Source organism: Pan troglodytes, chromosome 4, assembly GCF_028858775.2.
Source record: "Pan troglodytes isolate AG18354 chromosome 4, NHGRI_mPanTro3-v2.0_pri, whole genome shotgun sequence".
Classification (NCBI taxonomy): domain Eukaryota; kingdom Metazoa; phylum Chordata; class Mammalia; order Primates; family Hominidae; genus Pan; species Pan troglodytes.
The window spans coordinates 133,070,757-133,095,955 of record NC_072402.2 but is presented as its reverse complement, the minus strand read 5'-3'; the positions used below and the strand labels follow the sequence as shown (position 1 = coordinate 133,095,955).

The 25,199-nt window shown below is 48.0% G+C and overlaps 1 protein-coding gene across 8 annotated transcripts in view; it reads left to right on the top strand.

Annotated features, from left to right (window-relative positions):
* The window catches only part of MACROH2A1 (macroH2A.1 histone), a 65,459-nt gene extending 42,564 nt beyond the window's left edge, over nt 1-22,895 (top strand). For 2 of the 8 annotated variants that reach the window (XM_063810123.1, XM_063810124.1), the window contains exons 6-10: nt 5,857-5,947; nt 10,707-10,796; nt 13,320-13,494; nt 17,202-17,375; nt 21,659-22,416. In XM_063810123.1, the coding sequence (XP_063666193.1) occupies nt 5,857-5,947; nt 10,707-10,796; nt 13,320-13,494; nt 17,202-17,334 (489 nt within the window). In that variant the 3' untranslated portion in view covers nt 17,335-17,375; nt 21,659-22,416. Of the gene's footprint in view, nt 1-3,734; nt 3,835-5,856; nt 5,948-10,706; nt 10,797-13,319; nt 13,495-17,201; nt 17,376-21,658 lie in introns of all 8 variants that reach the window. The other 6 variants (XM_063810121.1, XM_063810122.1, XM_009449508.5 and 3 more) reach the window with 4 other exon arrangements.
* The last annotated feature ends 2,304 nt before the right edge of the window (nt 22,896-25,199 follow it).

The window sequence follows — 25,199 nt, the reverse complement described above, 5'->3', positions numbered from 1 at the left end:
TATTTCCTGTAGCCAAGTAGGTCAGGTCAGGCAGTCTGCATTTCCATCCAGACACTCCTTCCCTGTCATCATCGACAGACCGCCTCCTGCCCTGCCCTAAATGGTGGGGGCCAGCCTCCCATCCAGGCGAGGACAGCTTGGCTCTGAGCCACCTCAGATACAAGCCAGGCCCAGGGCTCAATTTCTGAGCTCTGGCATTTCCATTAACCATGCCTTAAAGGAAAGCAGGCAGGGGCAGTCATTTTATCTGAGTTATATCTAAGGATGTTTGATGTTCAGTTCTAACTCTACATGCCCAGGGGAACCCCAGCACTGGCTTAGGCACTGTGCAGCACTCAGGGTTAGGGGGCCACACCCACTCTTGCCTTCAAAGAGATTATACTCTGATGAGCATATACCATGAGTAAAGAACAAGGGTTTCCACGGACATCCTCACCACAGGGAAGACTTGGGTACTGCTTATATCAGAAGCTGGCCCAGCAGAGCTAGTGAGGTTAGGATTATCGGATCCCAGTGCTGGAAGGGATCTTGAAGGTCCCTTGGCTACGACCCTTTCTGCCAACTGTGCAGCCACATGGGGACCCGCTTCTGCTCTATAACTGGCAGTGCCCTATGATTACTTTCCTCAGTGGCTAAGTCTTCATAGCTGCTTTAAATTCCTCATGCTGTGGTTTAAAACTTAGTTTTCCATCTTTCCTGACGACGGTACAAAGAAGCAGTCACCTTATTCAAATTCTGAAACCATTAATGATCCTTATTCCTCCCAGAAAATCAGACTAATTTTGGGAATTTTTACAGTTCCCAGAAATCTGATTTCCTAACCCACAAGGACCACTTCTCTGCCATGTACTTCAGATGGACACACACCCCTCTGGCTGATAAACCCCACTGGATCTGACCCTGGCTGGTGGGAGGGGACCCTGGGGCCTCCTAGGACTGGACCTCTGTCTTGGCTCTATCTCGCTTATTCATTTGTGACTGGACAGTGGGAGCCTGTCCAGACACGTGTACCTGGTCCATTTGCACGCTATGCTCATGGGCTTTCTTCTGTATAGTGGAGCTACTGTCTTCGTTCATGATCATCTCACTGTCAGCTTCTGCCCACTGGCCCACCTGCCAAGCTGATTACCCATTTGTCCTTCCAAAGTACTTGAATTAATTTGTCTTCTCCCCTTCCCATTCTCTTCCCCAGATGCACACATCCCAAGCACACACTTTCTAGTCAAGATTGTTTAAAAATACATATTTGTAGACATTTTACAGCAACAAAACTTTTGTGGCTCAGCTGCATACCCTGAGGACTTCTGCTGAGCCCCAGTGCGTAGCAGAGCATAGTTGGAAAATCACAGCTCTAGCCTCATCCACAGATGTGAAGAGTGAAACAGCACTTGGTTGGCAGGAAATCCTCAATGCTGAGTAGTAGTGGCTCCCTGAGGTACTGTAGTCTGCACTTCCAAGAGTGGGGATGCCTCTGGTCAGAAGGGAAGGTAGTGAGTCCAAAGGAAGCTGAGAATTCTCCATGAGCTTGAGTTCTGTTCGCAACTGCTCCCTTCCTTCAGCAAATCCAAGTTTCCCCCAGAGAATCCCATTCCCCTAGACAGAGCAGGTGGTTCTCCCGCGAAGAGAGTCAGATACAGGCCACTGAGGGGGTCTTCCTGGCTAGCTGAAGCAGAGCCCGCCAAAATAGCTTCTTTTCCAATGAAACATTTCTGAATATAACACCAGAAGCATCTATACAATTGGAAAAAATTGCGTGAATTTTAAGGATTAAACATGTATTGTTTTAAACATAGGAATTTATAGGTGCCTTAAAAGCATACACATCCACATTACACTGAGTAGATCGAGTCTTTTTCTCCTTTGCCTGCCTTCCTCACCAACCTCCTGCCTCTTCACACTGTGTGGGGTGTGTTTTGGTGGTGTGTGGTGGGGAGTATTGGCTTAATTTGAATTTTTGTAAATAGCATTTGCTTGGAGCCAAATGCAGAACTAAATAATAGAGTAAAATCCTTTGCCTTGTTCTAAATCCTGAGAGTTCACTTGCCTTACCCTAAGGCCCCCCACTCTGTGCCCACCCACACCCCTGCTCCCCAGTGGCAGCAGTCAGGCCCCAGCCCCCATGCTGTCTCTTTTCTGTGCCTCTGTCCTGGTGCCAGAGCTCTGAGCTGCTGAGAGCTTCGCTTTGTGAGATCACCCCCATGGCTTCCTTCAGCTTCAAGGGTGTGGGTGGCCTCTAAATCACTCTATAGTGCGAGGAGCAATAACCCAGAAAGTCCATATGAATAATACTTGGTCCTCTTCTCTGAGTCTTTAACCAAAAATGAAGTCCACTGCCCTGGCCAGAATTCTTCCTTGGCTGTTTCACAAAACTTAATTCCACAACTGTTTCCTCCCAGAGGATGACTCTTAGTGTAAGCACATCCCTCTTTGAGAATCTGACTGTTTCTGGGAATCAAAAATGTGGGTTTATATTTCCGATACTTCTGGAGTGCCAGGTTGTTTGGTTTTGTTTTCAACAAAATGTTTGGCCCTAGAAATGCAGCAACTTGCTCTGTTGCCAGGAGCTTCCCTGCCAAGTGTCTTGTGCACAGCCCTCTCCTGGGTGAGCTCCTGGACAAAGCCTCATGCCCTGGTAAACCCTGCAGACTGCAGCCACTATTCTGGCCTAGGTCATAGTCTTGAGCACCAGCTCTGCTAGGGCTACTCAGGCATTGCACTTGTCTGCAGGTGTTAGGAATTTATGTTACTGAAGAGTGAGCAATGTCATTGTGAGAGCATGTGCAAGAGCAAGCTTTCCTGCAATACCTAAAGAAAAGCAAGGGGAATAGTAGGACCTGGGACAGCAGTCCTAGGCCCATTAATTCCCCTTGCCCCTCTGACAGAATTTCGAACTCAGGATTCTTCGAATACTCAGATGCCAGGGTTGCCATTGTAACAGAATAACAGTGGCTGGGGGACACCCATTCAGTGGCTCTTCAGAAAGAACAAATTCACTGGGTGGATATAACACTTAAGGAAAATGCTCAATAAGCCACCCATTGAGTCTCAGAGCAACCTGACCAACAAGGTGAAAACCATTTAAAAGACACATTGTCTTGCTGGAGAACCTTCCTCCCCTGGGTTTCACCATGGAACTTCAGCATTACATGACTAATGGGCACGTAAATTAGATGTTACTAAGCAAGAGACTATTCTCACTTCTTGCCACCCTGAGCAGGGCAGGGAAGCCAGCCAGCAGTCACAGTGATGGGGACAGCCTTAAAGGCCCATAGTCACTTGGAAGACAATGGCAGAGCCCTTAGGGGTTTGCCCAAGCCAGGTAGGATGTTAGCACCAGCCTAGCGCTCAAGGATGAGGACAGTCACATCCACCAGCCCCCAACCCTCAGCAATGAGTACTCATTCTAGGTCCTGATAGCTGCCTTACTTTGGCCCCCAGATCACAAGTCCCTTTAAAGGAAAGCTGATCTCCTCGTCCACTGTGGCTTGTGCTTCCTTTTGTCCCAGGTGCCACCCACGGGCTCTGAACATTCATCCTAGTTTGCTTGCTCCTGCATCCCGAGCAGCATTTGAGTCTTAAGTTTGAAATGGGTTCATTTGAGCCAGCAACTCCCTGCTTCCCTTTTGTGCCTCGTGCACTTGGAGTGTCCACTGTCCTTTACCTGTATCCCAAGGCTCCTTCTCTGAGACTTCCCAGCTCTCCTGTTATTTCCCACCTCATGCTTTTCTTTGCAGCTGAACCTTATTCACAGTGAAATCAGTAATTTAGCCGGCTTTGAGGTGGAGGCCATAATCAATCCTACCAATGCTGACATTGACCTTAAAGATGACCTAGGTAATTGGGGACGGGGTTCGGCACCACCAGCTGTCAGATGAAAAGTTATGGAACCCAGAATTTAGGCATTTCATCTTCCCAGACTTTACAGTGGTCAAGCCAAATTTCCAAATCCAAGATTGATATTTGAGTGTAGACACTGAATATCAACTTACTCCAGGCCATTCCAAGTGTAAACGGTCTGTTTCATTAAGTGTGATTGGCTACTCTCTCCTCAATTGCAAATATATTGCCATCTGAATTCTCTTCCATAATGATCAAACTGACTGCTGGTTACTTGGGGAGGGATTTTTAAACGTGTTGGTTTTTGTTTGTTTTTTTGTTTTTACTTTAGAACTGAAAAATCTCAGGTAACTACAAAATGATAGTTTCTCCATTTAAACCTTAATTAGAAATGACAAAGCTTGAAAGAGAAGACAGGCCACATCAGTATGCTATTAAGCTGTCTTTAGTCCACAATTTACTACCATCACTTCAACTTTTTTTTAGAACTGAAAACAGTATATGACTGAATGCCACCTTCATGAATTATTTGGCTAGAGGATGGTATTAAACAGAAGGGCAATATCTCCAAGTGAGTTCTTATGGAGGAAAACTGCCCCAGAGCCATGGTGTCTCCCTGTTCAAGATGGCAGATGGTTCAGGGCAGACTGAGAGGTGCCCCTCAAGTGTCCTGCCTCTATGGCTTTATCTTTGCATATGTGGCACTGTCAGCTCAATGGCACGACAGGGCTGCTCTGCTGCTCTTCGATGTAGAGGCTTGCCAGGGGAAATAGGCACACAGATGCAGCCTCCTTCCTAACCCTCAACTGCAATCTATTTTGTATCCCTTGAGCTCTCAGCTTCTGCTGTTTTTGTCAGATAGCAGACTTCCTTACTGGGAGATACACTCATTCCATGGGCCCAGGCCTGACCCATACGAACTGGGTGCAACAGTGGGCTGAAAACATGAGGACTGGACTCAAGAGTGTCCAGCTTGAACTTGTTTTCCAACTGCCTTATACAGGTACTTAAAAAAAAAAAGGCCACAAGCTAGAAAAAGCAAGGATTCTACCCAAAGCACATTTTATACTAAAATACAAAGGCCAGGTGCAGTGGCTCACACCTGTAACTCCAGCGTTTTGGGAGGCTGGGGCAGGAGGATTGAGTGAGGCCAGGAGTTGGAGACCAACCTGGGCAAGATAGTGAGACCTCATCACTACAAAAAATAAAAAACTTAGCTGGGCTTGGTGACACGTGCCTGTAGTCTCAGCTACTCAGGAGGCTGAGGCAGGAGGATTGCTTGAGCCCAGGAGTTCGAAGCTGCAGTGAGCTATGATTGTGCCACTGCACTCCAGCCTAGGCAACAGCAAGATCCTATCTGTAAAAAAAAAAAAAAAAAAAAAAAAAAAATTAAACCATAAAAATAAGATAGGCTAGAGTAAGAGATGGGCCTGGAAAAATATTGATAGAGATCGGCCCATATGTTGAGGGGAAAAAATAAAGGCAGTCCTCTACATATATCAATACTGTTCTCTGGGTTTTCAAGAGAAATCCCTTGAAGGTAGACAAAATGGTAAATGTCACAAGAATAAAAATCAAAGCCTGCAAGTTGACTGCTGCAGACAGAATGGAGAAACTTGTTGTTTTGGTTGGCCTGATGGTCCACTTTTTTTTTTTTTAAACAGATGCCATGTTTTAGTAGCCTTCTCAGTGGGATGCCAGCTTTATAGGCTTTTGCAAAGTGAAACGGGGCATTCATTTTATTTCTTTTAACCTTTGGAAATGATCTCATGTGTGTGTTTCTCTTTTTTTGGACTTGTCATTCAAATGTTTAATTTAAACATGTCACATTTGATATTCCTCCTCCTCCTGTCCTCACCCCCATCCACATGTGCGCACACTGCGTGGACTGATTGCCCCTTGGGCTCATATGTTGGAATCGACCAGGTAGGCCAGCCCTGCCATTGGGGCATTAGTAAATGTGCCTGTGCGTGGGTCTCGGTCCAACACAGTTGATATACATTTGTTTACCTGTTATAGTTGCAAGTTGTACAGGCTGACATTGCCTCGATCGACAGTGATGCTGTCGTTCACCCGACAAACACTGACTTCTACATCGGTGGTGAAGTAGGTAATGCCTAGCCGGGTGCTGCCGAGTGTGTGTGTGCATGGTCAGTCGGCCGCTGCAGACAGCTTGATCCTTTGACAGCTATGCAGGGCTGCATTCATTTCACACTTCCAGCTGTCCTGACCCTGTCTCCTGTCCCTGGGTTGTGAACCTGAGTAATAAAGCTAGCTGTCAGCCAGGATGTCATGCATCCTGGCTGATGCAGCTCACAAATGGACATTTCTGGTTTGAAAACTGGTTCAGCAGAATCGTTTCTTCACCTGCCCCACAAGGCACAGCTTTGTTGGAGACTGGGTTCACAGATGATTTCAGCTGCAGGAACAATACAGGCACATGGACCGAGTGACATCCAAGACCACCTCCGTGCACTCTGAAGAGCAGACAGACACATATGCCTGTGCACAGGTCACCACCCCCACTCCCCTGACCCCCGCCAATCTGTCTCCATGTCAGAAGCACACTTGTTCCTGAAAATGGCCTTAAAGCCTCAGGTGCACAAGGAGGACCCTTTCCAAATGCTTGCCCACACTTAGGGTTCTCAGACTTCAGGTACATGAAAATCACCTCAATCTGACATGGTATCCTTGACCACTCATGAGAAACATCATCCTAGACCCAGAAAGCACCTTCCTTTCCCTTGGCAGCTGATAAGGCATTGTTGGTTGATTCCTGGTGTGCTAAATAGCTGAGGGTGGCCAAGAAACAGGGCACTTGAGATGCCATATCCTGAGGCTGCAGATTCCTGGCAGGAGTATCAAATAGTGTCCTGCTTTAAGAACACACTGAGGGACCTGAGGAGGAGGCACCCATGTGTGATAGAAAAAAAGCACAGCTTTAGAGCTAGGTGGAAGGAACTGGAATCCTACTGTCACCATTTACTGATCATGGGGCCTGGTCAAGTCACTTAACTCCTCAGTGCTTCAGGTTCCCTATCAAGTAATGGTAATGATGGGAATTACATTAAATGTAAGCAAAGCACCTTGTTTTGTAAAGCCTGGCTCATGATTGGTGCCTGCTGTAAGGTATCACTCATGTGTATATATAATTTTTATAGTAAATGTACTGGTCCTGAGAGCAGCCCTCTGAGTGTGGATTCAAATACCAGCTTCCAAAGAGAATGGTTACATTTCCAGTCAGCAGACAGTGAAGTCATCTGGAAGGATGAGGAGATCAGGATTTTCACAAGGGTCCTGGATGCTAGATGTGCAGTAGCTCACAATCTCTGGCTGCCTGGCTCTGCTTGGCATCACTAGCAAAGACTACTGTTCAGTCTTCCCCAGCCACTGCAATTTGGACTAATCACTCTCCTGGGCACTTTGGATTTTGGACATGGATGGAAAGACAAACTGGATGGAAAGTCAGAATTTGCCAAGTCTGCCAGGCCAAAATGAAATCGGGCTGTAAGCAGTTAAACTCCCCTTTCACAAGACTTTGGAGGAGTTAAAGAGCTCCAAAGTCAGGCAGCTTAAGGGAAAGATGCTTCCTTTTTAAACCAAATGAAAATTTGATAGAAGGGAAGTACTTATTTAGAGAAAAATAAATGAACAGCTAAGGGCTTGTCTTTGTCATAGCTGGGAGTGACTAAGGCCTGGGTTCATCCTGCCATTCAGGACATTTGGTGAAATGGGAATTATGAAACTTTCCAGGCAAAAGTATCTTACCCAGGTCCAGGGAGAGGAGAAAGTTGGCCTGCCTGCTGCAGCCTGAGGAAGGCCGTGCCCAGCAGGATTAGCCATGCCAGGAGGCAGAGTTGCAGCTTTGAGATAGGGCTGAAGCCTTGGGGAAGTAACAGGCAGACCCAGCTGTGCCACCCAGAAGAGCCCAGTCCTTCCTGAATTGTGACTGGAATGGGTCTCTTTGGAATAAGGATGGTGCTAATGCTTTTCCTCTGACATGTTCACCTACAACTCATTGATAGGCACAGGGTGGGGAATTATTAGCTTCCAAGCCACAGGAGCAATCTGGGCCCAGGACCCTGGCACACATCACTCACCGACACTGTAACACCTGCAGAAATCCTCAGCAGGTTCAGACACCCCAACTGGCCAAGGCAGAAAGACTGCCAGGTCAGAACCCAGTCTTCCAAAGCCCTTCAGGGCTTTTCTGCCCAGCGGACCAGTCCAAACCAGTATTGACCCCAGATATCTTTTACAATCCCAATGATAAACCAGATTCCTACATGGCCTCAATTGGTTCCAGCTCCCACTTTGATGTGTGAGAGGAGAAAAGAGGAAGCTAGTAATCACTCCATTTCTCATATTTGGTGTGAAGTCCTGAGACTGCTGGAAGAAGGAATCCGAGTGCAGGAATGCTTAGCCCCAGTGATTAACTTTTACCCATCAAAAGTTCTTTCTAACAGTGAAATAGACCACAGGCCTAGCCTGACATTTGTCCAAGCCTAAATTTTCGCTTAGGCTGTTTTGAACACTGATACTTATGCCTGCTTTCTAAGCATGAAATAATGTCCTTGTTTTCATGGGAGTAACACATGTTTATGCTTGGGGGCAAATAAGCCAATTGCTTTATGATTAACCCTGAAGTTAAGCCTAAAAAGCAAGAGTCTTACAATAAGAGTGTTGACAATATGGTTGAAAATGGGCCTGTTTCTTGTTAAAAAGTACACGTGTGTCTACATGAACATGTGCATACATATGTGTGTGTAGGAGTCAAGTCCTGACTGGGTTGATTGCCTGCAATCTAGGGTTCAGTTTTTAAGTTTGGGAAATGCATTTAAGTGTATTTTAACTTGGAAATTTCACTTTTACTTAAAGCAATATTTATAAGTAAAAATTTTAAACACTCTTCCTAAGATAAAACACCTTTAATTATAAATCAGCCCATTTTCTTAAATATTTTAGAAAGGAGTTGGTAATCATGATAAAGTAAAAACATTATTTTACCTTTCAAATTTCTCAGTTCTCACCAAAGAGTTAATCTGATAAAGACTGAGAACGCTAACTAGTCCAGCCTCCAGCATTTTTGTTGCCCTGCCTCAAGCTGGAGAATGGGTTTAAGGCAGAAGGCTAGACTGGGCCCCAGGGGCAGCAGTGTGTGGAATCCAGCTGGTTCCGGCTCCAGATTCCTTTTTCTCAGCTGCAGGGATAGTTTAGGTGAACCTGTATTGGGGTCTCACTCGCCTGGGTTCCATCCATTTTGTAGTGGTGGAGTTGGGCTCTAAGCCCCCGGCCTGCTTCCTCCAGTGCATGCCCCATTCAGCTGCCACCTCTGATGCTGACTTTACTAGAAACATGCAGCAGCAACAGGTGTGACATTCTCACTCTGCCATTTAAAGCCTGTGCTGCTTTCCAGGACAGGTAGAGGCAGGAGGGCAGTCTGAGATCATGAAGGGTAACACAAAATCCCACCTCAAGGATGCTAAGTTTGTACCACCCTCTCTCGGACACAGCTGAGAGCTCCCCTGGGCTATGGCTGCTGGTCATGTTCATCTGCACACCCCAGGTTTCCTACAGCGGGTGGGTACAGGCCCAGTCCTAGCCATTAGCCCTGGTTCTTATTTGGGACAAAGCCCAAGCTATTTACTCTTCTTCCCAGACACCTCCCGGGGTTAGTTCACCCCTGCAGAACAAACATTCAAAGGAGGCAAGTTTCACTAAGATAATTAACCCTAGTCATCGCAGGGTGACTCCAAAGAGAATTTGGGCTGGTGCATTCCGATGCACCTTGACCGTCCCATACCAGAATTGTGCCAGGTGCACCTGGAATTTTCCAAGACAGATGTGAATCTTAAGGGGAGTATTTTGTCCTCTTGTGAGGAAAAGTACTTTAAAATGTGCAAAACTGAGGAATCAGAGCTTAAGGAAGACTCAGACCCCATTCTGGCCAAACTTGAAAGGCTGATCTTGTTGCTAACTTTGATTGCCACTTGCTATCCCACATGAGCATCAACCCAGAGTTCTCATAGGTGTTGGTGATCTTGTTTGGGAACTTGGTTTTCACAGCAGGAACTGATTACTTAGCAAGTGCCCTAATTGAAGAAAACACATTGCTCCCAATCTCCATTGGCTTTTGTGAAAAATCTGGTCCTGAGCAGTTAGACATCCTCCTTTCCAAGCTTTTTATAGAATACAGATTAATCTTTAAGCTCTGCTTCTGATGTTGCCCTTCTTTACTGAAAACAATTCTGAATCATTAGTGTAATTAAGAAAATACCGTCTGAGGCCATTTTTATTTTGTATTTGCATATGACACCAAAGCTGCAAAACAGGAACTAAGCATGGTAATAATGCTGGTCCAAAGGTGGCCAGGTATGAACACTTCCTTCTAGGCCTGCTGCCAGGAGGAGAGCTGGCTTATTGATGGGAGCATTGTATGCTGCTGAAACCTCCTTACTTGGGGGTTCTCCCCAGAGACAGAGAAGAAAACCTAAGGCAGGCATTAGTCTTGGAAACCAGTACCAGCTAGTATCTCATGCCAATGAAAAGCATCCAGGACAAGCATGTTTGCAAAAAACAAGCATGTCCTGTTCTTTCACATCTCTGGCACATCCATGATCACCCTGAGTCAGACCCAAATAAGGGGCAGCAGAGACAGCCAGATGAAGCAGCAATTTGAGGGTAGTAACTGGTGATGACAAAGCCCTTCTCAATTTTACTTTATTAACTTAGCCAAGGCTTAGTTCCTGTTTTGCAGCCTGATGGAAATTTAATAGATCATTTGAAGTATGTAATCACCTGACATGCTAAGTGTCTGTGTGTGCCGGAGACACAGAATGGCAACCTGACCCCACCCTGTCCTTGTCTAGGAAACACGCTGGAGAAGAAAGGTGGCAAGGAGTTTGTGGAAGCTGTCCTGGAACTCCGGAAAAAGAACGGGCCCTTGGAAGTAGCTGGAGGTGAGGTGGGAAAGCCACCGTGCTTATCTGGTTGTGGCACATGCAGTATTAGGAAAGCCATTTTGTGAGAGGGCTTAGAATTCAGAGGTGTGTGGCAGCACAGCCGCATCTTCAAGATGGAGGCCAAGGACAGCCTGTAGCTTTACATCTTAGAGTTTCATCACATGCAGGTTGTCTGGGAAAATCACCTTTGCATTTTTTTTTATTACTTAAAATAGCTCCTATATGTTTGATGTCTAGATCACAAATTTTAAGAAATTATAGGAGCTGGGTTTGGTACATCTAAGAGCTGAGAGTGAGTGATACTGAGCCATCTGCAAAACTGCTGGTGAGAGATACAAATTAAAAATCTTCAGCCATCTGTGTGTGTAAGAGGAAACATATAAATACACATTTCTCATTTGCCAATTACACCTTCCCTGGTATAAGGGGAAGAAAACGACTTGGCATCTGATGTGGGGAGAATTATTGCTAAGACCTGGAGGCAGGGTACTTCTTACTGCTTCAGGCCTGAATTTAGGTGGTCATTTGGGGTGTGCAGGACAGAGCACCTCCTAAGGACCTGAGAGTCCAGTCAGTGGGGAGGCCCAGCTCCCCCACCAACTGTGTGAGGACAGATCACCCACTTCCTCACTTGGGGCTCTGTTTTTCTCTTCTTACTACCCGATTCCAATGCCTATTGTGTCTTTTAAATCCTCTGTTTTAAAAATGAATCTTAAGCTCTCTCGGAGGGTCCACCAGGCCTTGCCCCTCTATTCCCAGTGACAAATGACACCCCTTCCAAGCTAGTCTCAGGATCCAGTAGGATTCCCTTTGCTGATCTGTGCCTTTGACCTCTGCTCTGCCACTTCTGTTTTACCTGCAAGGGGCATGACATACAGGGTACTAATTATAAAGTTCTCCCAGGCAGTTCCACCAAAGTCCCACATTGTACAAGGGAAGGCATACACAGTTTTAACTACCTAGCCAGGGGCAGCTGGCCTTTCCCCAGGCCCTTTAAAACACCTGTTTGACCAGCCTGTGGGTCCTTTCCCATTGGGGTTCCAGCTTGAGTCCTGCTGGTAGCCCTTGACACAAGGCCTGGGTAGGCAGCCTGGTGCTGCCATGTACCAAACTCTGCTGGGGAAACCTCAGCCACAGCAGATGCAAACCCATTAGGTATAGCATGGTTCAAGATATAACACTTTTGTTCTTGATTTTAAGGGCTATTTTAGAAACTGCTTTAAAATATTTTTGAAAGTATAAAGAGGTGAATAAAACATACTCCTGTTCCACTGTGCAAAGATAGTCACTGTTAATGTTTCTTTCCAGTCGTTTTCTATGCATAGTTTAGCCATGACTGACTTCTCATGGGGACAAACCCACTGGTTTAATTCAACCCCCAATGTCAGGTTTTTATAGGTCAGCCCAGAGTTCTCAAGCCCAGTCACAAAGCAGAGCCAGGACTCAAATTCACACCCTGTGACTGAGCTGTTTCTACTGTACCATGAGACACTACCCACAAATCGCTCCTTCTCCAGTATCTATGACACGACCATAACAAACCATACCCCTTGGACAGATATTCCTTAAAAAAAAAAAAGTTTCAGAAATAGCCAACCAAATACAAAAAGTTTGGATGTTTTACTTTAGCAGTGGTGTGGAGACTCTAGTGTGCTCTTGTATAGAAGCGTAGCATGCAGCTAAACCCAGTGCCCTGGAAACCTTCTTTGCAGAGCATCTGTGGACAGGGGTTCTGGAACATGCTCTGGGAGACATGGTACTTTGCAGTTTGTGGCAGACCCCAGGCCTGTGTCAGATCTGGCAAGGGAAAGGCAAGTCTTTGGTGGAGATGTATAGCTAGAAAGGGGCCCCTCTTCTAGGAAAAGAAAAACACAGTTCCTTAAAAACTAATCTAATTCTGCCACAAATAAACAGGATCCGTTATTCACACAGTGAGGCCATCCTCAGCAGGGAGAAGACAATGGCAGAGTGGAGATGCTGGTCAGGTTGCTTAGCAGATCATTTAAAGAAGTTGCTTTCCTAGTAGCTTTGTCCTGAATTGGGTTTGGGAGATTTAGAGAATACATCATAGTAGAGACAAATACATCATATTGGTGTGCAAGTCGATAATTAGCACACCAGTCGACTTGAAGAAGAAGGGTTGGAAACCCAAAACAATTATTTTGAGGCTGCAAATGTTCTGACACGTTGAGTTGAGTTTGCGTTCAGTTGAGTTTTGATGGATAAGGCTCTGCCTCTGGGAGAACCGTGTATGCTTTCTGAGAGTGGAGAGAGGCTTATTACGAACTTGGTCAAAATTCCTGGTGGTGACACATCATAATGCCAACTTTCCAAGGGTGTGGCTTGGCTCCAGCTCACGTTGGAATCACAACGCAGCAGACAGCTGTGGAACTCCTCAGACACAGGCCATTGGAGGGCCCAGGAAGATATACCGTGGCAGGGGAGTGGGTCTGTGTTTGGCATCTTGTGCTTTGCAGTGAACCAGAGCTCACTTTTTCTGTTTCATCCCCGCACCACTAGCTGCTGTCAGCGCAGGCCATGGCCTGCCTGCCAAGTTTGTGATCCACTGTAATAGTCCAGTTTGGGGTGCAGACAAGTGTGAAGAACTTCTGGAAAAGACAGTGAAAAACTGCTTGGCCCTGGCTGATGATAAGAAGCTGAAATCCATTGCATTTCCATCCATCGGCAGCGGCAGGTAGGGGCACATGCTTGTTACGTATCGGTCATGGGTGTGTCTCTCTGCGCACACATGGCCCATAATTGTGGTGCTCTCACTCTGTGCAAGGCCCACGGAGGCTGCCTTAACCAAGGAGACCAGAAGCACAACACGGGGAAGAATGCAGACATTAAATGATGGTGATGAACAATTAGAGAGACCCAAATCCCAAGGATGATATAAAACTTCAGTTTTGATAGCAAATGTCATCACAGAAGGGGACCCCAGTGTGTACTGGGACCACAGAAATGGTACCTCAGAGAGTAAGTTTTGAGGGGCACAGTGACTTGGGTGGAGAAGATCTGGAGGTATGAATACAGGGATACAAATGAACAGCTTGGGTGTCTCAGAATAAGGCTATAGCTGTGTTATGGTCTATCCCCCAAACCACAGTATTCTTTGAAACCACAGTATTCTTTGGATAAAGCCCTCTGCCTCTTTCCTTTCTACTCACAAGCATATTTCACCTCCTGAGAACCTGCATCTCTACCTGACTCACTGTCTTACTGCCCTAGGGTAACCCTGCTGGCCTGCTAATGAGGTAATGGGACCTGGTGGAACGGAATGGGGAATTATGTGAGATTGAAACAGGGCTGGGCCCTACTCCACTTCCTGTCCCAGAAAATCTCCAGGTAGACTCACCAAGGTCTTCATGACCAACACAGTTGCCCCTAAGACACACACATACCTGGAGGACCACCACAGGAGAAGTCTAGTTTTTCGACAGCTGATGATGCAGGTAGGGCTCAGGGCAACCCCCACAATACCTACCTGGTTGTACACCCCACACATGTCAGCAAATAACCTATCAGGTTCCTGCCTGTTGGAGCAGCACTGCACTCTGGCTTAGGGGTCAGGCCTGGAGTTGTATCCTGGCTTGGCCACTAACCCGGTGAGTGATGACATGTAAATTAACCCCCATTCTGAGAAGTTGGCATAATAATCCCCCCATGCAGTATCTCAGGGTTGCTCTAGAAATTAATGGAGCTCTTAGAAGGCAGAGTGCTTTCAGAAGTGTGTCCCATGATGCAGACATGAGGACCTGTCAGGGCAGAGCCACCTCTGAGATTGTGTCCCACTGCCCATTGCTAGGGTCCTCCCTACCAAGGGTCTAAGTCCAAGAGTCCAAGGCCTCTGGAAGGCTCGAGGTCTGCATTGGGCACTGAAGCAAAGAGAAACTGGCCTTTAGAGGCTGTAGCTGTTAACAACTTGCGCCCAAGAGGAGCCATAACCTGGGGTTCTGTACTGGCAGGTGGCTTGCTTTGGACAGAGTACCTGCCACTGCTCCTGGGGCTTCCCATCCCAGCTTGTGAGCCTTCTGGGGTCTCTGCCCATCAGCCCCTCCCAGCACCCAAGGAAGGCAGGGCTGTGCAGCACCAACTGCCTATGACACTGCAGGCTGTCCCTTCTGGGCGAGCCTGAGCAACAGTCCTCAGAACCATGTCCTGAACTGACAGCTGCTCTCTGCAAAGCACTTTCCTTCCAAACTTTCTAGAGGATAGAGAGTAGATTTTGCCATTTTCCGCTTAGGCAGGCCTCGTGATTTTGCCTCCTGCATGCTGCCATCACTGAGGTCCCACACCTCAAGTACTGGTGGCAGAACTAGTACAGACTGGGCTTCCTGTCACTTGACATTCTGCCTAGTAAAAGGCCTTGTCCACAGGCAGATGGGCACTGCCACCATTCCCCAGGGCTTTCTATGGCCAAGGCCATGTGTGACTGGCAGGACCCACCAGTACCAGGCTCTGGGGAAAGATCTCCGGTTGCACCTGAACCTTCTCTGGAGCCTGTATCACTGCCCGCCACCCGCCGCCACCCCCACTTCTCCCAGTCAAGGGCAAAACAGCAGAATGAGCATTTCCCCAGCAACCCCTCACCAGTTGTTGAGCTATGGGCAGGCTTGCCTCTCCCTTCCCTGGCCTCGCATCTCTGGGCTGTCTGGTCCTGGGGTTCTGTGAGTGAGGCCCCTCAGCTCTCCTATCCTGTGTGACCTTTGGTTAAATGAATCAGCCTCTCTGCCCTGGTCTGCCTTATCAGCAAGTGAGGCTATGGGGACTGCCCATCCTCACAAATGGTTCTGAGGCTCAGTTAATTAGTGCTTTCAATGCACTTTGATCTGCTCTGATGAAAGGTGCTTCCACAGAGGGAGGCAATAGGAAACTTTATTGGAGGTAATAATTTCACACCCTTTCATATGGGTATTGGGAAATTTTTAATTGAAGCATAAAAGTAATTCTCATAAAAGAGCATCTGTTATTACAAACTTATTTACATTTTTCATGGAGTAAAAAGGAATAAAAATAATCAATTGAAAGCTTGAAGAGGGGGAAATGCCGAAGGCAGCACATGTGTACAGCTACCCAGGCCACATCTGCCAGGCAGACCTCACCCCATAGAGCTGTGTAAACAGCTGCCCTCTCTTTCATGAGTAAAAAAAAATGGGATTACACCAGAGCCGGCCAGTAAATCACAGTGGGTTTTAGGAGGGGAAATAAAACAGCTTGTTTGTTGCATCCAGTGTCTCTGGCACGGAAGTAATGTTGGAATTAAAACAGTATAAAGGTAAGCATGTTGGGAAAGAGCCATTGGTAAAGGATCACTTTCTTAGCTGAGGCCCAGTGGCACAGCCTACATGGATGGAAGATGACCATAACCACACCTGTGTGATGGCTCCCTCCAGCCTGTGAGGCCCTGGCATCTGGACATCCTGTCCTCAGCCATTCTGGTCACGTTATTTATGGATACCCCCACTCCCTCAGCTCTGTTTCACATTAGGGGTGACCTCTCTCCAGAGGGGTAGTACATAGGGAATACTAGTTTGGGGCTTTGATTAAACTTTCCTTAGATTTATAAGCTTAAAAGGAAAAGCTGGTTTATTTTTTTCAAGCTACTATTTATGGGTATGTGTTGAGCCCCAGGCGCGGTGCTAAACCCTTTATCTGCATTATCTCACAGCAACCCTACAAGGTGAACAGCATTATTCCTTTCAAGGGCAAAGAAACTGAAGCATAGAGGGGTTAAGTAACTCATCTGAGGTCACTCAACTTGTACTTGGTAGAGTGAGAATTTGATCAGAAGCCCTTCGCTTCAGAGCTGTTAGGCTCATGGAACCCCTGCCTCCCATCTCCATTGGTCAGCCAAACCCCAGGTCCCACCTCCTCATCCCACCAGCCCACCAGAGGACTGCCCCCTGCCTGCGTACTCTCTGTGCATAAAACACTACCTGGGAACTCCCTGACCTGCCCAAGTATAGTCATCAGCCTCTTTCCCCTCCTAAGCATTGGCCTCAGAGGTGAGATAAAAGGACAGAAACTCAAGAGACCTTTGAATGCGGGAGAGTTTTTCATTTACCCAAAGCCTGGGGGCCTGGAGTGGGAGGCCACTTTGGGGCTGCCCCATCCCCTCTCTAGCTGCAGGGGGCACAGCTCAGGGGAGTGGTGGCCCCATCACCATCGCTTCTGAATGTTCTCCCTCCTGTATACCATTGCTCTCGGCTCAGGATCCTGATGACTTGGATCAAAGTGGCCTGTGGCTGGGGCAACTTCAACCTGGCAATTACTAAAAAATGGTAAAGGCCTAAGAGCAGCCCACAGCACAGTGCGAGGGGGACCTAATCTTAGCAGAAGAATGTCTATACCCTAAGTGACAGACAAAGAATACCAGAATCCACCTCTACTCCTCCCCAGCCGTCAAGGGCAAGCTCGCAATCTGTCTGCTCCAGAAAAATCTCCCTGGACTCCCAGGAAGAAAAATCTCCCTGGACTCCCAGGATACAGCCTCTCCTGCTGTGACTCTCTGAGGTCCCTAATGAGCTCCTAGCCTGGATTTGCTGCATACCTGCCTGGCCCCAGCCCTGGAAGGTGAGCTCACTGAGAGCAGGGATGCTTAGTGAAGTCCCACTCAAGGAGAGGGCTGAGAAGAGCTGGGATGTGGTCCTTGGTGCACCTAGAGTCCCTGCATGTCCAGACAGGACCGTGGGACAAGCATCCAGAAGCGTACACCCCCCAGCCATTACTGACGAGGCTGACCCAAGAGGGCATCTTGCACTGGCCCTGGGAAACTGAGGTCCAGGACTCTTGGGAAAGGCAAAGGGCATTACAGACACAACTGGAGTGAATTTAGGGAAAGCTCAGATGTCTCTTTAGTCTGCTTAAGGTCCTAGCCCTATGGTGTAGGAAACTCTTGACTCCAGAGGAACTTAAGGAACATGCCATAAACACAACCCACAGGCCAGGTCAGGGGCTGAAGAGAGAGTGGAAACAACAAACAGTGCACGCATCTCCCAGGTGGGGCTGATGGTGGCCGCAGTACTGGCAGCCTCATCATCACCACCATTGTCATCACTGCACAGACCCCTGAAACACCTAATTTCTAGTGGAGGAAATTAATGCTTAGAGAGGTTAACACCCTGGCCCAAAGCAGCTGGGATTCAAACCCAATTCTGACTCTAGAGTGGAAGCCCTTAGTCCCTCTTGCTCTGCAACATCTGATCTGAAAGATAGGCAGCACAGCTGTAGGACAGAGTGGCTGGCACAGAGGCCAGGCCAGGCAGGAATGGCTATTCAGAGGGGCCGTGGTTATGCAAGTAGCAAGTGAACCCAGCTGAGAAGCCAAAGATGCAACACCAGTGGGCATGACTGCTCCTGAAAGCAGTCAGTACTGCGCTGGGGAGCCTCTGTGTAGCCCCTGCTGCTGCATGCCCACAGTCACGGCCAGCAGCTCTCTGGGGTCTGAGGCCAACATTGTTAGCACTGTGTAACTGCAACGACAACAGCAGTTACCCAGTCACAGCTATCCCAGGGACGAGGGTGGAGGGGGCAGTTTTCTACTGCATGAGCCTTTTAAAAGACCCTTCAAAGCCACCTACTTTATAGACAGCTCCTCTTAACTGAAGACTCTCTGTGCCATGCCCCGGTGCTTTGCATTTTCTTGTCCCAGACTCTGATTCCATTTCACAGGATGGGGAAACAAGGCACCGAAGTGGGACCACAACTCAAATCCTGTGTGACTCCGGGAAATCCTGAGCTCTTAACCACTCTGCTTCTCTACCCTGGAGGGAGTAGGGCTGTCAGGCCACCCATGCCTCAGAGGCAGACCTGGGTCTGACCTGCCTCAGCTGCTGCATGTGCCACCGCTGCCTCTGTCTGGAGGCTGCAGGGCTGTGTGTGGAGTGCTCTTGCACGGCATCCACCTACACATTCCATTTTGCTACAAGCATTCTAACTGGCAGCAAGACATTTTGAGGCCCACCAGAAAACATTAGGAAAGCCGTTACCTCCGCCATTCCTTCCTGGCAGCCTGCGCAGTCCAGAGCAGCCACAGTCCCATAGCAGGGTTTCTTCCTTAGGCTGTAGCTTCCTAGGACAGAGGGATGGATTTGTCAACAAAGGGTTGTCCTGGAAACAAATCCAGATTCATGTTCACCCACCAACAACCTTGAAATGCTTGCAAGGCCAGGGACATTCCGGTGGAACCGTCTGCTCTCTGTTAACGGGACGGTAGGCAGGTGTGGGCACTGCAAGTCTAAAACATTTGATACTGACCTCTCTCCCCCACTTGCAGATCCTCAACATCTGGGTCCACCCTGCCAGCTTGGATTATAAAGTCCATGCTGGCTATTTGTAGAACAGCAGTTCTCAAAAGCTGCTAGACCTGCTGAATCAAACTGTTGTGTTTTGACAAGCTCTCCAGAATTCTGATGCAGGCTAAAGCTTGAGAACTATTGATGTAGAGGAATAGAAAAGAATATTTCCTCACTGAAAGTCACATACTCTTTTGTAAGCGTCCAAGGCAGAGGCAAGGAAAGCCCCAGGAGGGGTCTGTGTCAGAAAGCACTGGTCACAGGCAGGAGTGACTGTCACACTTTTGGTGTGTTCCAGGGAGACCCCTTGGGACCTCCCAGTCAGCATGGCATGGCATGGGCATGGGCCAGGCTACACTGTGTCTGCATCATACCACATCTCACCCAGCTTGTGTGGGATGTAGCTAACCGCTGGAGACAGCTGCCTGGGCATGCAGCCCGGCTGCAGCTACAGAAGCCCTGCCCCAGGGCTAGCTCAGCTAGGCAGACCATCAGGCCACCTGACAACTGCTGTTTGCAGTAGCTCCACAGGCCCTCAGCCCAGCCCAGCTCCCTGTGCACGTGTGAGGCTGAGACAGGCAAGAGGGCACCTCACTGTAGGGACCTTGGAGCTGGCAGAGCATGGTCTTGGGATTCACATGCAAAATGCAACTTCTCACAGCTCCTCTCAGCACCCTGCAGCCCCCGTTGATCCAGGTCACATCCACAGACTGGGCTCTGCCTGCTCCAGAAGCCCTTGGCCCCTTGGCCCAAGTACAGGCTGCAACAGGACCGAGGAGCCCAGCCCACAGTTAGAAGCAGCCTGAGCTGCTGGAAAGATGCCCCCCAAAAATGGAAGATTGAGTTTTTATCTCCTCAAGCAATTCTCAACGTGGCTCATTCCAGATAACCTGTCCTCTGTGCTCCTTGACTCCTGTGAATATAGTCAGGGCAGCTCTGCCTGGTGTGGGCCAAGATTTCAGATCTGCAAACAGCACTGGTGCCAGAGGAATGACCTGTCCGCTCTCAGCAGAGCCCTTTTCTTTCACTATACATGCCACCCTCCATCCTGGCCCACCTATTAGTCTAGAATCACCGGGGTCTCCCGGGAGGAAGCTGCGCAGGTCTAACACCACTCTCGTGGCCAGAGCGGCTCTGGAGCTCTGACCCCTCTCATGGGAAGAGTTGTATGCACTGGCTGCTCTGTGGGTGTGCTCTGTGGCTGAGGAGCTGCCGCCTGTGTGTGAAGGAACCCTGGGTTGCCCCCCACTAATTACCCGCAGGCTCCTTCACATAGGCTGGGGGCACATCTCTTGTCCTCTAAGAGTGAACTCCACTCCTGAGGCATCCAGAAGCTCCTAAGTCTCCACCAGCCGGGTGAAGCTGTGTGTGGTCAAAAGCAAGTCACAAGAGGGTTTCCCCTGTGGCTGTGAAATGCACTGTGCACTGTCAACAGTGGATCGCTGAGATGTTCCAGGGCCAAGCCAGGAGGTTCAGAGTGCACAGGCATGCAGTGAGTGAAGCTAGCAGTACTACAGTAGATACCCACCTTACACCTCTGGAAACCCCTCCACCTGGCAGCAGGTGCCTCATGTGAGGGAGAGCTCCAGCTGAAATAGGCGGATTGGCCCAGCGCTTTGGACACCAACACGCCCACAGGCTCAGGCGGATCTGTGACTGTAGATCTGCCAATGAACAGAGAGCTGGCCCCAGACTCACCCTCAGTATCCTTAACTGTAAAATGGGACCAGTAAGCGATGTGAATCCAGGGCCACTGGCTCTAAACCCAGGTTTTCACTAGACCAGGCAAACTGCCCATCTCCTCTGGGGTCCCCTGGGCTACCCACATGCCATGCTGACCAGGAGCAGCCTCAGGCACACCACAGAGCAGTGAGGGCCAGTCTTGCCAGTCCTGATTTCACATTTTTAAGTCCAGAGCACCTACCTCCAAAAATTGCCACGACATTTATTTGAAGTGGAAATGTGTGTGGATTCAAACACATTTGGCTTGGAAACTTGGATGATAGCCCTGAGTTGAAGAGCCCACAGCTCCCTGCGTTCTGGCCTCTGGGGTGGTACCGCTGGTGTGTGTTAGAGGGTGGATTCCTGGGTGGTGGCCCCTGGTGTGAAGGGGTAACTCTTCTGTGTGGGTGGATAGAGGTCAGTGCCTTCCCAGAGAACCTGCAGCCATCCCCTGGGGCTGACATCAAGAGCCTGGGCTATGGCTCAGGCACTGTGCTAGTCAAAGGTCTCATGGAAAAAGAAAATCAGGAGCTTACACTGTACTTCGGGGGCTTAATGCACACCACAAAACACTATTCTGTTTGCTGGCTACTGCCTTCTCTAAAAGCACATAGCACATCCTTCTGCAGGTGCCAGCTCTCTGCCCAGTTGTCTGTCCCCCATCCCATCTTCTGGGCACTGGGCTTTCCCACACTGGTGTACAAGCAGACACGGGGCTCAACAGACACCGACCCAACACAAGGCAAGCTGCAGCACAGAGGGAGGTGGACTGTAAGGTGGGGCAGGTCCTGCAGCCCCCGTGGCATCCCAGTTGCTGAGTGCTTATCTTCTCTTCTCCAGGAACGGTTTTCCAAAGCAGACAGCAGCTCAGCTGATTCTGAAGGCCATCTCCAGTTACTTCGTGTCCACAATGTCCTCTTCCATCAAAACGGTGTACTTCGTGCTTTTTGACAGCGAGAGTATAGGCATCTATGTGCAGGAAATGGCCAAGCTGGACGCCAACTAGGCTGAGCAACGACAGAACCAGCTGCACCATGTACCCCACCTTCAGTTTAAAAGAAAAAAAAAATCCCCTTCACTCCTACTGGGAGGTGGGACCCCTTTCATTTTCAGTTTTGCTCATCTAGGGAAAATAAGGCTTTGGTTTCCAGTTTAATTGTTTTTGACCTTCTAAAATGTTTTTATGTTAGCACTGATAGTTGGCATTACTGTTGTTAAGCACTGTGTTCCAGACCGTGTCTGACTTAGTGTAACCTAGGAGATTTTATAGTTTTATTTTAATGAAACCCTGATTGACGCACAGCAGTGGGGAGAACAGCATCTTTTACCTGTCACCGAAGCCAGGAAGCCCCGTTTGTAAGCGTGTGTTGTGGTGCTTTATCGTACATCCAGTGGCGTTCTTTTTACTCTAATGTTCTTTTTGTTTCCCCCCTCAGAAGAATCATGACTTTGCAACAGACCTAATTTTTGGTTACTTTTTGTCTTATTGATGGATTTGCAAATGAAAGATTTAATAAGGCAAAGCAGAATCTGTTGTCCTTAATTATATTTGCAATTTGGAATTTGTGTGAGTTGATTTAGTAAAATGTTAAACCGTTGTTGTGAGGTGTGTTTCAGTTATTGTGCCCGTGAGTCACAGGTCTTAAGTCGGCTTCTGCAGTCACAGGATGTGGGGGCAGGGCAGTCCATCCCCCTCAACCCCCACCCTGCTCCCACAACTCCTTGGATGCTCCACAGTGTTCACTGCAACCTGGGTGGGTGTGGGCCATCTGCTGGCCCCAGTGGTTTGTAGAGAGAATTTTTATAAAGTCTCACCTTTTGGTTCTGTGTGACCCTTGGGCCAGGGTGTTATCCCCATTCCCCGTTCCACAGATGAAGGAGGGAGTGTATCCAAAGCCGTGCAGGTGGCGTGTGGCAGGCTCCAGACCCTGAGCCCAGCTCTCTCCTACCATTGTCCCCTTCTGACAGTCTGTGACTTAGGGCTGGGCCTGGCCACTTGCTGATGAAGCTGCTGGAGCCTCATTCCCTCTGCCGAGGCTGCTGGGTCTGTCATCCCTGCAGGACAGGATCCCTGGCAGAAGGGTGCGTGGAGCTTTCCAAGGAGAAGCCGCCACAGCCAAGGCTCCTGGGATGTGCTGGCAGCTTTCACGTGCCTTCTCACCGCCAAGGCTGTTGAGGGATGTTGATTATCTAGGAAGACCTCAGCCAAGCCAGAGTAGCTAAAATATATGTTAGCAAAACATGGACACTTTTTGCTTCAAAGGGCACTTACACCTTAACCTAAATTTGCCTAAAATACACAGAAGACTCTTTCCGTCTCTTGAAAGAAAGAAAGAGGAAAAAAGAAAAGAGAAAGAAAAGAAAGAAGCCTGCGTCTAAAGCAGACTTTAACCAGGAAGAAATATGCAGTACACTTCATATCGTGGCCGAATGTAAAGGATCATTTTTCCTTCCCAAACTGTGCCTAATACAAACTCCTCAAAACAGAAGGTCCTAGACCATCACACAACCAATCTTTTCCATGAAAGGCAAAGATTTCCAACTTAAACCTGAAAGATGATTTTTCAAAATTTTATCTGAACATAAGGAGTTATGTTACGTTTCTTTTCCAAGATCTTTGCTGGGTCTAGATTATGTATTCCTATTTCTTGATTTGAAATGAGAGAGAACGGTGGAGGAGGTGGGGGACTGCATTATCTTTTTAAGAAGCTGATCTTAAAATGATACCACTTCATAGTTAATACCAGCAAACTGCTTAGTCAAACCATACTATGCGGCCCTCCACCCAAGAGCATTGTTTGTGCAAGTAGGATCTGCAGTGTGGATGGAGGGTAATGGAAAATTGTGGCCACTGTTAGCTGGTCAGACTGATATTTACTGTATGTCAGGTACTGTGCTGAGTCCTTCATGGGTATCATTTCGTTTGGTCCTTGCAATAACCCTATAGGGCAGGTCCTATTATTAGATACATTTTTTAGCTGGAGGTGATCACACTGCTGAAAAGTGACAACCAGATTCAAATGCAGAGTTTCTGACTACTGTGATATAGGGTCCCGGACGGCATGCGCTTACCAGCAGTCAAAGAGAGTCCATTTGGCCTTGGAATTTCTAACTCGGAGACTGAAACACAGAGGGACTTGTAGATGGAACCAAGGTTTAAATGACTTAATTGGATGGGCTTACCTTTGGAGCAACACCATAGAAGCAAATGTGTTTTTCAAAGATCTTCCACTAGATGTCGCCAAAAGGACTGAGAACTAGAGAAAAGGGCTGCGATTTCTGCTCTCCTTGTAAGATTGCACAACAGAATAAATTGCATTTATCGCTGTTTGCATGAATGATTTACCATAATCACCTAAATGTTTCTAAACTTTGAATAATCCAAAGTGCATCATGCCCTGTGATGTGGGCACACTGTAGAAATTCTTTTCAATGAAACTGAGGGAAAGTGAGCCAACAAGTTGCCTGGGGTTCCCACCATTGCTAAGCCACTCAGTTCGTTTTTAAAACTGGGATCAAAAACTGTTCTCTGATGTCAGCCTCATGCTTTAAGGGGGGAAAAAAACTCATTACTTTTAAAAAATTGGTGCAACTGCAAGGAACGTCTTGAAATGCACACATGCCTCTATTCAAAAGACAAGTTTGCACTTAGTAAAACTTAACAGAAATGCAAGTATTTTGTGAGGGGGTAAAATCCTGCAGGTTCTAGAGAGGTTAAGTGTTGCAGCCCAGCCCTTCTCTTCACTGTAAGCCTTCAGAGGCAGGCTTGCAGTGGGTGCCACCGACAGAGCTGTCCCATCCACTGTCGCTGTGCTGAGTCCCCCCAGCCTCCCCCGAACTCAGAGCCATGCAACCCTGTGATCCAACAGCAGCATTAGGCAGACAATACCCACTCCCATTCATTTCTCAAGAACAATTCTTGCCCTCAACAGCTGGGCCCTGCCCTGAATAATCCAGACGATTTTCTCAGTGCTCCTCCATGGGCCCCTTTAAATGACATCTGAGATCTAACGCAATGCTGTGGCTCCAACTGGTACTGAACTGACAATAACAGCCACTGTATGTGTGTGTCCTCTACATACATCATTGACTTCTCATGGCAAACCTATGAGGTAGGTAATACTATCTCTGTTTTACAGACGAGGAAACTATGACACAGAGAGGTGAAGTGTATTCCCTAAGGTCACACAGCCATGAATGGTGGAAGTGGGATTTGAACCCAGCTCTGACTCTACAACCAGCTCCCTGGAGCTGAATTCTCCTTTGCTATCCATCCCAATATTTTGTTCTTCAGGTTATACAGGGCTTCTTACCTGCTCACTGAGAGCTCCTGTGTGGCTGGCCCTGCGAACATAAACAGAACTTGTTGGATGACAGATGA